Source organism: Rhinopithecus bieti, unplaced genomic scaffold, assembly GCF_001698545.2.
Source record: "Rhinopithecus bieti isolate Rb0 unplaced genomic scaffold, ASM169854v2 scaffold_947, whole genome shotgun sequence".
Taxonomy (NCBI): domain Eukaryota; kingdom Metazoa; phylum Chordata; class Mammalia; order Primates; family Cercopithecidae; genus Rhinopithecus; species Rhinopithecus bieti.
This window is the reverse complement of record NW_016803664.1, coordinates 1,029,791-1,046,473: the sequence shown is the minus strand read 5'-3', so window position 1 is coordinate 1,046,473 and position 16,683 is coordinate 1,029,791. Positions and strand designations below refer to the sequence as shown.

Sequence of the window (16,683 nt, the reverse complement as noted above, 5' to 3'; positions counted from 1 at the left end):
TTTTTTTTTTTTTTTTAACACTTTATAAAGGCATAAAAATTGTAGTGGGGAGATGGTGTAAACGGGCGCCTCCTGCTACTGTTTCAAGTAGCACAGGACTTACTTTAAGAGCATGGGGCCCACCCATGGGGGAATTAAGGCATCTTTTGATTTTTGCTCTCCAATATTCAGTCAAGAGGGATGGTTTTGATAAATATAAAGGATTTTCCAGAGAGGAAAATAACACACACTAAACACATGGAGTATTTCCTAAGCCAACACTATGCTCTGGGTAGTCTCTAAGCCATGGCTCTGTTTAGGCCTGTGAACTTCCTTTCTAGGGAGGGTGTATAATACATGCATATGTGGATAGTTGTGCTGGGTATTAATATATCCTTTCTCTTCAGGCTTTTACTTTCTGTTTCTCATTTGGTAGCCTTTCTGTGGACACCTAGAAAGCAATTTTATGAACAAAGCCTTTCCTCTCACCTTGGAGAAAATAAAGTTATATGAGATGGTTCAACTACCTGGAGACCATCACAGGATGAGACAGTCAGCAGTGGACTCTGGATGAATTCTGCATGACCAAGATCCCAGACTCAAGTGTCTTATGGAAAATGGTATTCTCTCCAGAGAAATACCCCTGCCCATTGATATATCTGGACTTCAAGCCACTTTTGAGTGGACTGCTTCAATAACAGTTTTGAAATATAGTGTGGGGGACTGAAAATGTCCTTTCTATAGAAAAATTATTTCCTTCCAAACTTTATCCTCCCAGTAATTTTTTTTTTGAGACGGAGTTTTGCTCTTGTCACCCAGGCTGGAGTGCAATGGTGTAGTCTCGGTTCACTGCGCCTCCTGGATCCAAGAGATTCTGCTGCCTCAGCCTTCTGAGTAGCTGGGACTACAGGCACCCGGCACTGTGCCTGGCTAAGTTTTGCATTTTTAGTAGAGGCGGGGTTTCACCATGTTGGTCAGGCTGGTCTTGAACTCCTGACCTGAGGTGATCTGCCCACTGCGGCCTCCCAAAGGACTGGGATTACAGGCGTGAGTCACCTTGCCTGGCCCCAGTATTCTCAAACCAAGAAAAGTATGACAACAATAAAACAGCCTACTTTTGGACAATAGGGACAGGGCTATTTGTCTCTTTTGAAAGGAAAAGCTTACAGCAGGAGAGCTAAGAAGCAAGACATCCAAGGATACAAGCATTTCAATGAAAGTTCCTCAACATAAAAGGCATAACAAATTTCACAAAATGCCTACTCAGAATGAGGCACAGTGTAAAGTACCATGGATGGAACCATGAAGGTAGCATGGCACTCGAGACAGATCCGGAAAATCAACAGTCAGTTCACAGCTCAAGCACGTAGCACAGGGTCCCTTAGACCAGCCAATGTTTTTTGGCACCAGGATTCATGGAAGATAATTATTCTATGGACGGGGTTGTGGAGATGGTTTTGGGATGAAACTGTTCCACCTCAGGTCATCAGGCATTAGATTCTCAAAAGGAGCACACAACCTAGATCCCTCGCATGTGCTGTTCATAATAGGGTTTGTGCTCCTGTGAGAATCTAATGCTGCCGCTGATCTGACAGGAGGTGGGGCTCAGGCGGTAATGCTCGCTGGCCTGCTGCTCATCTCCTGCTGTATGGGCCAGTTCCTAACAGGCCACGGACCAGTACTGGTCCCCGGCCGGGAGTTGGGGTCCCCGGCCTTAGATGGTAAAAAGTGTGCATAGACTTCCTGGTCTCCTGAGATGGCAGCACTTCCAGCATTATTTATGGAAGTCAGTTTGGTTGGTTGATTGGTTTTTAAAACAAGGTAGAAAGAAGGAGGTCTTTCAGAACTGGTTTCTCAAAAAAAAAAAAAAAAAAAAAAAAAAAAAAAAAAAAAAAAAAGAATAGATTAAAAAAGGTCTGATCAGGTTTCTCTTTTCTTGTTCTCTTGAAACATGGTTTTGCTCTGTCACCCAGGCTAACTCACTGTAGCCTTGACCTCTTGGGCTCAAGTAATCCTCCTGCCTTAGCCTCCCAATGTTCTGAAATTACAGGCATGAGCCACTGCACCTGGACTGATGAGTTGTTTTATTTTTGTGGATACACAGTGGGTATATATATTTATGGGTTGCATGAGTTATTTTTTTCTTTTTTACTTACTGCATGAGATATTTTGATACAGGCATGCAATGTGTAATAATCACATCACGAAAAATGGGGTGTCCATCTCCTCAAACATTTATTCTTTGTGTTACATGAAATTCAATTGTACTCTTTCAGTTGTTTTAAAATGTACAATTAAATTATTTTTGACTATAGTCACCCAGTTGTGCTAGCAAACACTAGGTCTTATTCATTCTTTCTATTTTTTTGTACGCATTAACCATCTCCACTTCCCTTCCCCTCCCCCTACTACCCTTCCCAGCTTCTGGTAACCATCATTTTACTGTCTATCTTGATGAGCTCAATTACTTTAATTTTTAGCTCCCACAAATAAGTGAGAACATGCGATGTTTGTCTTTCTGTGCCTGGCTTGTTTCACTTAACATAATGATCTCCAGTTCCATCGTGTTGTTGCAAATGGCAGGATCTCATTCTTTTTTTGAGATGGAATCTCGCTCTGTCACCCAGGTTTGAGGGCAATGGTGTAATCTCGGCTCACTGCAAACTCCACCTTGGGTTCCAGCAATCCTTCCACCTCAGCCTCTTGAGTAGCTGGAATTACAGGTGTGCACCACCACACCTGGCTAATTTTTGTATTTTTAGTAGAGGAGGTTTGACCATGTTGGCCAGGCTGGTCTCAAACTCCCAACCTCAAGTGATCCACACACCTTGGCCTCCCAAAGTGCTGGGATTACAGGTGGGAGCCACCATGCCCGGCCTAGATCTCATTATTTTTTATGCCTGAATAGTACTCCACTGTCTATGTGTATCACATTTTCTTTTCTTCTTCTTCTTTCTTTCTTTCTTTCTTTTTTTTTTTTTTGAGACAGGGTCTTGCTCCATCGCCCAGGCTGTATGTAGTACAGTGGCACAATCTTGGCTCATTGCAGCCTCTGCTTCCCAGGTTCAGGAAATTTTCCCACCTCAGCATCCTGGGTAGCTGGCATTACAGGCATGGGCCACCACACTAGGCTAATTTTTGTATTTTTAGTAGAGACAGGGTTTCACCATGTTGGCCAGGCTGATCTCAAACTCCTGATCTCAAGTGATCCGCCCACCTTGACCTCCCAAAGTGCTGACATTACAGGCGTGAGCCACCGCATCCAGCCTGTATCACATTTTCTTTATCCTTTTGTTTGTTGATGGACACAGATTGCTTCCAAATCCTGGCTATTGTGAATAGTGCTGCCATAAACATAGGAGTGAAGATATCTCTTTCATATCCTGATTTCCTTTCTTTTGGCTCTGTACCTAGGAGTGGGATTGCTGGATCATATGGTAGCTCTATTTTTAGTTTTTGGAGGAACTTCCAAACTGTTCCCCATAGTAGTTATACTAATTTACATTCCCGCCAACAGCATAGGATGGTTCTCTTTCTCCACATTCTCGCCAGCATTTGTTATTGCCTGTCTTTTGGGTAAAAGCCACTTTAATTGGGGTGAGACATCTCATTGTAGTTTTACTTTGCATTTCTCTGATGACCACTGATATTGAACACTTTTTCATATGCCTGTTTGCCATCAGCATGTCTTTTTTTTGAAAAATATCTATTGAGATCTTTTGCTCATTTTTTGGATTGGATTATTAGATTTTTTCCCCACAAAGTTGTTTGAGCTCCTTCTATATTCTGGTTATTAATCCCTTGTCAGATGGATGGTTTGCAAATATTTTCTCCCATTTCGTGGGTTGTCTCTTCATTTTGTTGATTGTTTCCTTTGCTGTGTGGAATTTTTTTTTGAGATGGAGTCTCGCTCTGTTGCCCAGGCTGGAGTGCAACGGCGCCATCCCAGCTCACTGCAACCTCCGACTCCCTGGTTCGAGTGATTCTCATGCCTCAGCCTCCCAAGTAGCTGGGATTACAGATGCGTGCCACTGTACCTGGCTAATTTTTGTATTTTTAGTAGAGACAGGTTTCACCAGTTGGCCAGGCTGGTCTCAAACTCCTGACCTTAGGTGATATGCCCACCTCAGTATCCCTAAGTGCTAGGATTATAGGCGTGAGCCACCGAGCCCGGTCCCTCTTAATTATAAAAGGGTATTTGGGGGCCGGGCATTGTAGCTCATGCCTGTAATCCCAGCACTTTGGGAGGCTAAGGCAGGAGGACTGCTTGAGCCCAAGAGTTCAAGACCAGCCTGGGCAACCAAGGGAGACCTTATCTCTTAAAAAAAAAAAAAAAAAAAAAAAAAAAAAAATTAAAAAATGATGATCTAAGCCCAACTTCCTCAACTGACTGTGCCCTGTAAGGGGAACATCAGTCAATGTCTGGATACGCTTTTGGACGTCACAACTTAGAGGAAGGTACACTACTGGCATCTAGTGGGTGGAGGCCAAGAAGGCTGCTAAACATCCCACGATAGACAGGAAAGACTCGGCAGCAAAGAATCTTCCAGCCTAAAATGTCAGTGTCTGAGGCTGAGAAACTCTCTTCTAAGCTAGTGTTACCGATCTGTTTAAGGAAGTCTCATAACTAACATCTCAGTTGTTTGTCAGCAAATGGATGGTGCTATGGTGATGCAAAAGCTCTACAAATACATTTTCTCAACTTCCTAAATATTTCTTTCACATAGTCCTGCTTACACTATAGATGTACTGACGTCTTCAATTCAGAGAACAAAGAGGATGAACCTTGTTCCTAGTCTAACTTACCTCCAAAATTATTAGGAAACTCAAATGTGGGGACTGAGTTTCTGAGGCTTTATTATACAAAATGATTAGCCCTTTTTTAAAACCTCTAAATGGTGAGTCAGCTGTCCTAATCTCACAGCACAAGAAACAACAGCCCTAAATAAGAACTGTCTTATGAGAAATACTAGATTCCAAAGACAGTAATTAACCTCTTCTTCAGTCTACTAGTTCTTTGTTATATACAATCTGAATTAAAACAAACAAACAAAAAAACCCATTATATCCAGCCCCTGCATAATATATCAGGAAGATGTAACTGTTTCTGACTGAAATGCTCAATTTGGCCCGGTGTGGTCACTCTTGATGATAATCCCTACACTTTGGGAGGTTGAGGTGGGAGGATCACTTGAGAGCAGCCGGGGCAACATAGTGAGACCCTGTCTTTACGAAAAGTAAAAAGTCATCTGGGCGTGGTGACGCATGCCTGCAGTACTAACTACTTGCAGACCAAGGTGGGAGAAAATGGCTTGAGCCCAGGAGTTCAAGGATGCAGTGAGTTATGATTGCACCACTGCACTCCTGAGTAATGGAGCAAGACCTTGTCTCTAAATAAATAAATCAAACACTAAATTTGGCTTGCTTCTTTTTTGTTACCCTATTCCTTAAAGGAAATTAAATAGATGTTGAAATACAGTGGAACGCCACAGAATCATTAGAGAAGTTAAGAGTGATGTCACATTTTAGGGGTACTACATTTTATCCTTTTACAAACAACACAAAATAAGAACAATTTAAGTACGGGTCCTGCCAAATACATGTTAAGGGATATATAAAAACAAGTTTAAATTTATACATGGATTGTACAAGATTTTTGAGGTTATTTTAACTTTATTGTCTTAAGTGAGTTAAATATTTTCCTGAAATTGTCTTCATACTGTTAATTTATTTAGTCAAGTTAAACCTCCACCCTTCCTGTAGCACAGTTATCAAGAATTCCTGAACTTATGTGTTACACATAAGTTCATTAGGTTGTGTTACAGCCTAATGAATAGTTATGGCTATTGATTTATTCTACAATAAATAACAGTAAAAGAATTGTTACTACAATGCAAAAATAAAAAGACAAAACACCCAATTAAAAAATTGCAAAGGGCCTAACAGACATTTCTCCAAAGAGGAAATACAAATAACTAATAGGCACATGAAAAAATCCTCAATATAATTTGCAATCTGGGAAATGCAAATCAAAACCACCATGAAATACTACTCCACATTCACTAGGATGGTTAGAAAATAACTTATGTTGGCAAGGATTTAGATAAATTGGAAGCCTCCAATACTGCTAGTGGTATAAAATGTAAAATGGTGCAGTCACTTCAGAAAACAATCAGGCAGTTCCTCTGAAAGGTTTAATGCAGAGTTACCATATGACCAAGCAATTGCACTTTTTTTTTTTTTTTGAGACAGAGTCTCACTCTGTTGCCCAGGCAAAAGTGCAGTGGTGCGATCTCGGCTCACCGCAAGCTCCGCCTCCCGGGTTCATGCCATTCTCCTGCCTCAGCCTCCCAAGTAGCTGGGACTATAGGCGCCCGCCACAACGCCCGGCTAATATTTTATATTTTTAGTAGAGACGGGGTTTCACCGTGTTAGCCAGGATGATCTCGATCTCCTAACCTCGTGGTCTGTCTGCCCGCCTGGGCCTCCCAAAGTGCTGGGATTATAGGTGTGAGCCACCGTGCCCGGCCACAACTGCACTTTTAAGCATATACCAAAATAAATGAAATATGACCACATAAAAACTTGTACACAGATTTTCATAGTAGCATTATTCATAATGGCCAAGAAGTGGAAACAACTGACGTTTATCAACTGATGAATGAATAAGTAAACTGCGCTATATCCATACAATGGATTACTATTCTGCAATTAACAGGAAGGAGGTGTTTAAGTGCAACATCATGGATGAATCTTATGTTCAGCGAAAGAAGCCAGTCACAGAGGACACATACATGATTCCATTGCTATGAAAAGCCCAGCATAAGCAAATCTATAGACAGAAGGTAGATAAGTGACTGGCTGGGCCCGGAGGCAAGGGGAAAATTAGGGGTTGACAACAAAGGGAAGCATGACTTCTTTTCAGGGTAAGAAAATGTCCTAAAATTAACTGTGGTGATAGTTGTAACAACTCTGTGAATATGTTAAAAGTCATTGACTCGTACACTTGAAGGGGGTGAATTGTATAGATTTGAATTATGGCTCAATAAACCTGTTTTTACAAAGGCCAGAGTCACTAGTTCCTTACCTCTGTAGGAATTTTTGGAAAATGCGCCGATAGGCATAGCCAGCTCTTCTCACTCGAATGTTCTCTTTCAGACCCAGATATTCGACTTGATGCTTTACCCTGTGCAAAGGGAGAAAATGGAGCCTGGACGTTACTGGATAATCCTATCACCTGTGTTCTCACCAGCCATTCCTCAAACCCCCAGTTCCAAGCTGTAGGGAAACATATTCAAAAGACTACAATTTATAGCGTTCGAACACTGAGCTGACCTCTCAGATGACATAATGCTAATTTTAAAATATTGAAATACAGCAATTAGGCCAGGCATGGTGGCTCACACCTGTAATCCCAGCACTTTGGGAGGCCGAGGAGGGTGTATTACCTGAGGTCAGGAGTTCATGACCAGCCTTGGCCAACAAGGTGAAACGCTATCTCTACTGAAAATAAAAAAATTAGCTGGGCGTGGTGGTGTGCACCTGTAGTCCCAGCTACTTGGGAGGCTAAGGCAGGAAAATCACTTGAATCCGGGAGGCAAAGGCTGCAGTGAGCCAAGATCACACCATTGCACTCCAGCCTGTATGACAGTGAGACTCCGTCTCAAAAAAATAAAAAATAAATAAATAAATAAAATACAGTAATTAAATAACAGGGCATTATATATCTGTTTCAAAGAATAATAGTAACACAAAGACCCATCTAACTATCACCTAGAATATGAACAAAAATATTAGTTTATCAGAAGGTTAAAGGAAAGAACTTTTAACTTTTGAATTAAATGATGCTAGAGCTTCCTTCTTTTCTTTCTCTTTCTTTCTCTCTCTCTCTCTTTCTTTTGAGAGAGAGTCTCGCTTTGTCATCCAGGCTGGAGTGCAGTGGCACAATCTTGGCTCACTGCAACCTCTGTCTCATGGGTTCAAGAGATTCTCCTGCCTCAGTCTCTTGAGTAGCTGGGATTACAGGTGTGTGCCACCATGCCTGGCTAATTTTTTGTATTTTTTAGTAGAGATGGAGTTTTGCTATGTTGGCCAGGCTAGTCTTGAACTCCTGGCCTCAGGTGATCCACCACACCTGGCCCATCCTGGTTTCTTAATAGTAAAAATCTAGCAATCTCTTTTGAAAAAATGGACATAAAGAACTAGTAGGTTAATATTCTCACACATGAGGATTTTCATACCAGAAGATTCCCCATGCCCCACACCTTGGGGTTGCTATTTTAGTAGGCCTGCTGGGTCTAGGGTGGAGCACGGACATGTGCCTTATGAAAACCCACCACTTGCTGGGAAACACGGTGTTCTGGATGCCGACAGATCCTGAACACTTGCTTCAGATTATCCACTCTGGGAAGTTAAATTGGGCCTGGGCTGCGTGCTATGCAAGCTGGCTGAACACAGACACTTGGAAAAAACATGGTATTTGAGGCAAATTAGACATAAAAAGTAAAGTCTCTCTCTTTTGAAGACAGAATGTCAGGATTGTGCTGCAGTAGGGAGGTAACTCCTCGTGCTCCCTGTTTGGTACATCTGGGGTTATCTGTGCTGACAATGGGGCTAACGCACTCAGCAAAATGGGCCTTCAGGAGCTGTGGAGCTGAAAAGGCCACGAGAAGCATCCTCATTCCGATGTCACGCAGGTTTCCGACAGCCGTCTCCCCAGTAAGGCTCTCACAGAAACCACCATTTCCAAGTAAGCCTCATACTTGCAGATGTCTACGGTGGGCCAGTCACACACAGTCCCTATTGCAACATGGTAGGGTCACCAAAAAAGGACAATGCTGTGATTCCTGCTGGAGCCCACGCAGGCAGCACAGTGGTTAGGAGCCTCTGGTGCTGCGTTCCTGCTGTGCCACTGGCCCTGCTATGATGCAACTTCTCTGTGTCTCTCAGTTTCCTCTTCTATAAAAACGGGAACGGTGGCATAAATTCTTTATTTCTAGATGAGTACTTTCTACGGAAAGCACTTAGTTCATAGCATGAGCGAAGTAAAGCTGTTATTATTCTCATCCATTCCCAGCTACAATATGTAAACCAGGAAAGGAGAATAGAGAAGGAAATGGATTTTTCACAGTATGAGGGTTCTCAGGAGCACTGTGATGTGCCTGGGCCTGGAGGGGTGAGTTGAATCCACGAGGTGCAGAGGACAAGGCAGAGGGCTGTGAAAGCAAAGGCACGAGGATAGGAAAGGCCAGTGGCTGGGTGCTGTGGGACAGGAGGAGGGGTACAGATGAAGCTCGAACTGGGGGTGCAGCCTTGGCTGATGGGAAGGATGAGGTCACAATGGGAACAGTGTTTAAGAGTCTCCAGTTTGATGGGTCTTACAGAGCCAAGAGCCAGAAATGTTGATTCCTCTAAGATTATTAACTTTTAAAAAGCCGCTATGTGCAAAGAGTTAAGCTGGGTGCAGTGGCTCACGCTTGTAATCCCAGCACTTTGGGAAGCCAAGATGGTGGATCATGAGGTCAGAAGTTCGAGACCAGCCTGGCCAACACAGTGAAATCCCGTCTATACTAAATATCCACCTTTGCCCATATAAGTCAGACAGAGAGAGAGAGAGAGAGAGAGAGAGAGAAAGAAATATGTCAATTAAAAAGGTAATTAAATTAAAAATAATTACTTTCCCTTTCTCTCATCCTCCAAATCTAAAACTCGCCACTGGCCTTTTCTCTAGTGAGAAAAATGCATGGAGCTGTTCATTTAAAGGTTCTGCTCATTTCAAAGTACTTTTCATAAATACTGGCTTCACGCCAGGCTTTCGAGGCAGGAATGCATCACCCATTAATTCAAGCAGAAACGTTCCTTTCCCATGAATCACATAGGAAGGAATATTCCTCATGTTAAAACATTGTTTCATTCATTACAGCTTCCACCATCAGGAAATTTTCTTGTAGAAATCAGTCTAGGAAGTCCTGTAATGTTTAAAATTTGGGGTCATCAAAGGGACTCAAGTTGATTTTTGCATATTCCTGGAGCACTGTCACGTCCTCAGTAGTCACTGGTCAGACAGTGCCCGGTTGTTCCCTAGGCTATGCCAACTCCGTCTTGCAGAGAGAGTCTTTTTCCAAGACTATCCCTGGCCGTTTACTCAAATTGATCAGGGCTAGAGAACTCTGCAAGGCAGCAATTCAGAATCCAGGGCAAGCAACCTTGCCAGAACCCAAACAAAAACACATTTGCAACAGGAAAAGAAAAACCCCATACCCCATAAACTTGTGGGATGAGTAACCCTCTTCACCAGGAGCTTCAACTGGGTGTGTAATCCTGGCCAGTGAAGCACACTGCCCTTTCATGGACCCCAACGCTCCTGACTCACTGATGGAGTAAAACCATCTGTTACACAATAAACCCAAACCGGGATTACGGGTGGAATCCCAGAAAGCGATCTTACTGGAATTATAAATCAATGCTCGACCAACTAGTACTTTGAACTTCTTAAAACCAGTTTATCTGAATGCATGTCATAAAATTTTTTGCTGCAATTCAAAGAAGGGGAAACATTAAAAAAAAAGAAAAGAAAAGAGAAAATACCATCCTCATCCTATGAGGATTTACTGAATAAAATGTACCACTCATTTAATTTCTCCATTTTCTGATATTCTAATGAATCACGGTGGATTTTTACAAGAAGGTAGCATTAGGGTTGGTGAACTTCCAAGCAGCTATTGCAAAATTTCTATTTTAGAGGTGCTTTCAGCAGAACTATCTACGTGGGGTAGAGGATGGTGTGCTTGGGGAAGTACTGCATTTGTAGGGCAAGTGAGATGTTTTCATTTAAGAGTATTTCCTGGGAAGGACAGGTGGATAGAGGTTGAAATGGGGGAAGGTGGGCTAAGACCCCCTTTGGCAATACCTCTGCTTCCAAGACTCTCATAATTTATTTCTAAGGTTGACTAAAGATTCGATTGGAGTAATCATATTGGAGTATTGATTTAATATCACTGTTCTATTGTGTGTGTGTGTACATGTGGATGTATGCGTGGGTGGGATGTGCACGTGTGGGTATGTGTGACAGGTGAGTGTAAAAGTGACAGAGGCAGACTGACAGCCACTGTCTGGAAGGCTTCATTCTGTCAGACTGAAGGAGATCCTATTCTAGTTGGACCCTCTTAGAAGGAAGGAACTGAGGGCTAAGGAGATGAAGAGTCTCGCTCTAATGACTTAATATGTCAGTACCAGGACACAGGTCTTGCAAATCCCAGTCTAGTTCTTTGCTCTAGATCAGTGATTCTCCAAGTGCAGTGCCTGGGCCATCATCACCGGCACCACCTGCAAGATTTTTAAGATGTACATGCACGGGCCCCACTTCAGACTCACTGCATCAGAAACTTGGGATGGAGCCCAGCAATCTCAGCTTTAACAAGGCTTCCTGAGGATTCTGAGGCAGGCTCAAGTTTGGGAACCAACGTAAGAGGGCAAAACAAGATGCTTTCTATTTGATTGACTGATTGATTGATTGACTTGGGGTCTCACTCTATCACCTGGGCTGGTGTGTAGTGGCTCAATCATGGCTCACTACAGCCTAAAACTCCTGGGTGTAAGCATATTACATTTTTAGATGGGAAGAGATGACAATGCTGCTACCCTCTTAGTCTGGAAGGAGAAGCTGAACTATACATTTCACAAAAGCAGAGGCCAAACTAAGTACATCCAAGGGAAGGGATCAGATGGGGAATGCTTATATTTCATGTCCCAGAGAAACTGTTGAGGGAACTGAGAGGGATTAACCTGTAGAAGAGAAGATTCAAAGGAAACACGATGGTCACCTCGAACTAACAGAAAAGCTGTCCAGTGGCAAATTAATGAGAATGATTCTTTTTTTTTTTTTTGAAACCGAGTCTTGCTCTGTCACCCAGGCTGGAGTGCAGTGGCGAGATCTCGGCTCACTGCAAGGTCCACCTCCCGGATTCATGCCATTCTCCTGCCTCAGCCTCCCGAGTAGCTGGGACTACAGGCACACGCCACCACGCCCAGCTAATTTCTTTTTGTATTTTTAGTAGAGATGGGTTTCACCGTGTTACCCAGGATGGTCTCGATCTCCTGACCTCGTGATCTGCCTGTCTCGGCCTCCCAAAGTGCTTGGATTACAGGCGTAAGCCACTGCACCCGGCCGAGAATGATTCTTTATGGCATGTTTTCAAAGTGAACTAGAGAAGGACTGTACAGCCTCCTAAAGTAAGAATTGACCAAAGAAGAGCTGGTCACTTTAGGAAGTATGAGCTCCTCATCAGGGCCTGAATATCATTAATGGACAATATTATAGAAGGAATCTGACTACATTAAATTGAAAAATTTCAGAGACTGAATGGAAAAGATGCCTTAAGGGGCCAGGGGTGGGGGCTCACGCCTGTAATCCCAGTACTTTGGGAGGCTGAGGCGGGTGGCTCATGAGGTCAGGAGTTCAAGACCAGCCTGGTCAAGATGGTGAAACCCCATCTCTACTAAAAATACAAAAAGTAGCTGGGCGTAGTGGTGGCACCTGTGATCCCAGCTACTCAAGAGGCTGAGGCAGGAGAATCGCTTGAACCCGGGAGGCAGAGGTTGTAGTAAGCCAAGATCATGACACTGCACTCCCGTCTGGGTGACAGAGCAAGACTCTGTCTCAAAAAAAAAAAAAAAAAAAAAAAAATTCCTTAAGAATACGCATCTATGGATGAGACTATTGAGAAACGTTGTGGATTCAAAAGATGGCAGCTCCTACATCCACGCAGCCTGGCTTCTTCAGAGGAGAGAAAAGACTTAGACTGTACCCTGAAGTATTCAGTATTAAACAGAATGAACTTTCAGACAGTAAATGTTTGACCTACGTGTTTTTCTTACTATGGATCTGTTTCTTCCTATAAAGGATCCGGTATCATCTGTCTGCCATGGTTTAGGATCTTGCTGGCAGGATGGAAAATGGACACGCCTATCCCTCGCAGGAGGTAACTGGCAGCTAGGAATTTTAGTCCTGGTCTTCCTGTGGAACCTAAACCTGGAGTTCTTCACTCAACACCTAAAAGAGCCTATCTTCTTTTCTCCAAGAGGGAAGACAAGAGGTAGCAATTCTGGTAGGCTCCCATCCTGGGACTGATATTAGGTGACGATGGCTGGGGTCCTCTCTGTAGTCCCCAGCCCTCCTTCCCATGCTTCTGTGGACAGTGGGATCAGGCCTCTGAACAGTGGGCCACAAAATTCACACCCTCTAGCCACCACCTTAACAGGCTCCTACTCAATGCCGCCATTTCCTCCTGCCCAGGCCACTTCCCTAAATGCTAGTTGTGGGAGGAACAGTGACAGTGGGCTTCCTTGGAAGTCAGGGCAGAAACGGCTCGCCGAATTCTTGTGCTCCACATTTCCCTTTGACATCTTTCCTCCCAGAGTCGTTCTGCTCATCAGCTCGGTGCTTAGGGGGAATGCCAGAGCCTCCAGCGTGTCTCCAGCGTCTTCATGAGGCACAGCAAATGCCGGATTGTATTTCTACCGGCTCTTCCGCCCTTCACTTTCCACCCCAAGCTAAGCATTCTAGGCCACATCCTGTGGGTCCAATCAGGGGCTGGGTGTACTAAGAATGTCTACACAGAACCTCAAACTCATTTTAAAACCATTGTGACTCTGCGGTATGAGGTTATGTTTTGTTTTTTTTCCATCTGCCCCCAGACTAGCCAAGATCAACACTATAAACTGCTAATTCTGAAATGAATGGCACTGCTAACATTTTAGGAAATGACACAGAGGAGAAACAGTATATAGCCTTTGTTCTGAAAAAGTTAAGACGCAAGAGCACCACAAAGACATGTGCGGGCAATTGACGCTGCTCCTGCCTGTGATGGAGGACAGCTCACCTTGAGCAGAGGGAAAAAGGTCCCGGCCCCACCTAAGCTGGCTTCCCCCTATACCTGCTTTCCTCCCAGTCTCTGGGCTTCTTGGTTTCATTTGGCTTGATGCAGCGAATGTAGTGAGGCGTACATTTCATCAGGGTGCTCACAAGGTCATTGGCTTGTTTCTAGAAAGGAAGAACAGTATCAGAATCACGGAACTTTCTCTAAAGAAGACCAAATTTCAAAGGAGGCTTGTAAAACTCTATTGTAGAAATATATAGCTAGGAATTAATCTTCATGACAATCTGCTCATTAAGCTTAAGTCAGGTCTACTAAACTTTCCGAAAGCTTTGCCGACTTTTATGATGATTTTATCACTCCTAAATGGGTTTGAAATTCAATCTTCAAAAGCAACTAGGCATTTTTAGTACAGTTAATAAAACAGAACAACAACAAAAGCAAAATCCCCATAAATCTTTACATACAGAATGATTTTCAAGTGGTACAGTGAAGCATGTCAGTTAACAAACTAAGTTCATTTTAGACTGATAGAGGGCCTCTGAAGATATATTGTTCTCATTAACTTTTGCCCCCAAAATTATTTGTAAGGATAAATCATCAAATCCCCTACATTCTCTTTTCTGGCAATCCAACTAATGAAGAATCACTTTGCTAAAGTGATGAAAATTCACAGTTAAAGAATTGGAGATTCATAAAAATCTGAGAATTTATAAACTTTTGACATGCCATTTCATTCAGTTTCTTCCTCAATATGTCCATTTAAAAACCTGCGGAGTCTGAACACTTTATCTGTGGCTGATATCTCACTTCTTCGCAAATCTAGAATATTCTATATAAAACCATCTATTAATGCCTGTGCGCTGGGTACCCAAAGTATAAATGGATTCAAGCAGAAAAAGCCACATAAAGCAGAAACTGCTTATGAAGTATTTTGAACCCTGAGAATCTCAACCTTTGTTTGAAGAAACGGGAGTAGAGCTCACATCAGCATTCCCACCCCACAGCTGAGCACGCCCTGTGGGTCCAAGGATGTGGCACACACGCGAACTCCACTTCCAAGCAAAGCAGCATGAAGAGAGAAAACCTCTAAAAGAAAAAAGCCAAAAGGGACCTCCAAAGCCAGAAAACCATTACAAAGTCAGCAGAAGCGATTTGCTTGCAAGAGACAACCCTCTCTCAATTAGGACTTTTCTGTTTTCATGGGTTTCGGAAATCTGAAACCCTTGAGAAAAACTATTGAGTATATTCAAAGCAAGATATTCATTGGTGAATTAAGTTCTCTGTTTAGATGTGCAGGAAATAGCATTCTTTGCGATGCTTGAAATTGAGGACAGACCAAGCTGCAGAGGTTGCATGATCAAAGCGAAGTCCTATGATGAAAAAGTAAATTGTCTCTTATGTTCTTTGATGATGTAGAGTGCACTTGACAAAAAATTTGATGATTTTTCCAACACATCACGTGGAGCCAGAGAGGGACTGCAGAGTTGAATATAACACAGCTTTTTTTTCTTAAAGTCCCCAAATTCTTAATTTTTTAAACTTTAGATTTTAGTTTTGTATTTAATTACAACTTTTTTTTTTTTTTTTTTTTGAGACAGAGTCTTACTCTGTGGCCCAGGTTGGAGTGCAGTGGCGTGGTCTCAGCTTATTGCAACCTCCGCCTCCCAGGTTCAAGTGATTATCCTGCCTCAGCCTCCCGAGTAGCTGGGACTACCGGCGCATGCCACCAGGCCCAGCTAATTTTTGTAATTTTAGTAGAGATGGGGTTTCAGCATGTTGGTCAGGCTGGTCTTGAACTCCTGACCTCAGGTGATCCACCTGCCTCGGCCTCCCAAAGTGCTGGGATTACAGGCGTGAGTCACTGCGCCTGGCCTACAACTTATAATTTCCAAGAATAACTTGGCAAACTCTTTTGTCCTAAGTATTTAACAGCATTCCTTCTTTTTCACCTCAGCATAAGAAAACATACAGAGGCAAGTGTGACTTAAGTTTATAAGCCACTTGCCATAGTTCTCTCCAGCTAAAATAGTGACAGATAACATTTACTGAGTTTGCAGCATGGATTAGATACATGGATTATCTCATTTATGCCTCACAACAACCTGAAGAGGTAGCTACTGTTTAATATTATTCCTGTTTTTAGATGAGAAAGCTGGGCCTTAAAGAAACAAAGTATTGCTCAAGATGACACAATCTGCATGCAAGAGAAGCAAGGCTTGAACTGACATCCACAGGCTACCAGGCCTGTTCTTTGGCAACAATGCCTTGCTGACAAAGAGATGGGATCTTTTAGTGTGATATAAAAGGAATTAACTGGGTGAGGTAGGGTTAGACAGAAGCCACCAGGCTGTGAATAATTTCAACAAATAGAAATACATCTTAACCATCAAAATTATCCTGCATTTCAATAGCTATGGGTCAACTTTATTTATTTATTTATTTATTTTTAATTTTTGAAACAGGATCTTGCTCTGTTGTCCAGGATGGCACTGCAGCCTAGGCCTCCCAAGCTCAAATGATCTTTCCACTTAAGCCCTCTGTGTAAGCTGGGACTGGAAGCACATGCCACCACACCCAGCGAATTTTTAAAAAATTTTTTTTGTAGAGATGGGGTCTCACTATATTTCCCAGGCTGGTCTCCAATCCTGGCCTCAAGCAATCTTCCCCCCCTTGGCCTCCCAGAGTGCTGAGATTACAGGTATGAGCCACTGTGCCCAGCCTTGGGTCAACTTAAGATGTCTGCTGAGGTGGTTGTGAAGCAGTAACTCAATTTAATCCTGATTCCAGCCAAGAAGGGTCCCTGAGTTAGGACAGAAAGGCACCAACA

At 42.9% G+C, this 16,683-nt stretch overlaps 1 protein-coding gene across 1 annotated transcript in view; it reads right to left on the bottom strand.

The window, feature by feature from the left end:
• The window catches only part of MYO1E (myosin IE), a 248,139-nt gene that overhangs the window by 46,046 nt on the left and 185,410 nt on the right, over window positions 1-16,683 (bottom strand). The window contains 2 exon segments of the mRNA XM_017895857.1: window positions 7,067-7,165; window positions 13,914-14,020. Coding sequence (XP_017751346.1) covers window positions 7,067-7,165; window positions 13,914-14,020 — 206 coding nt within the window.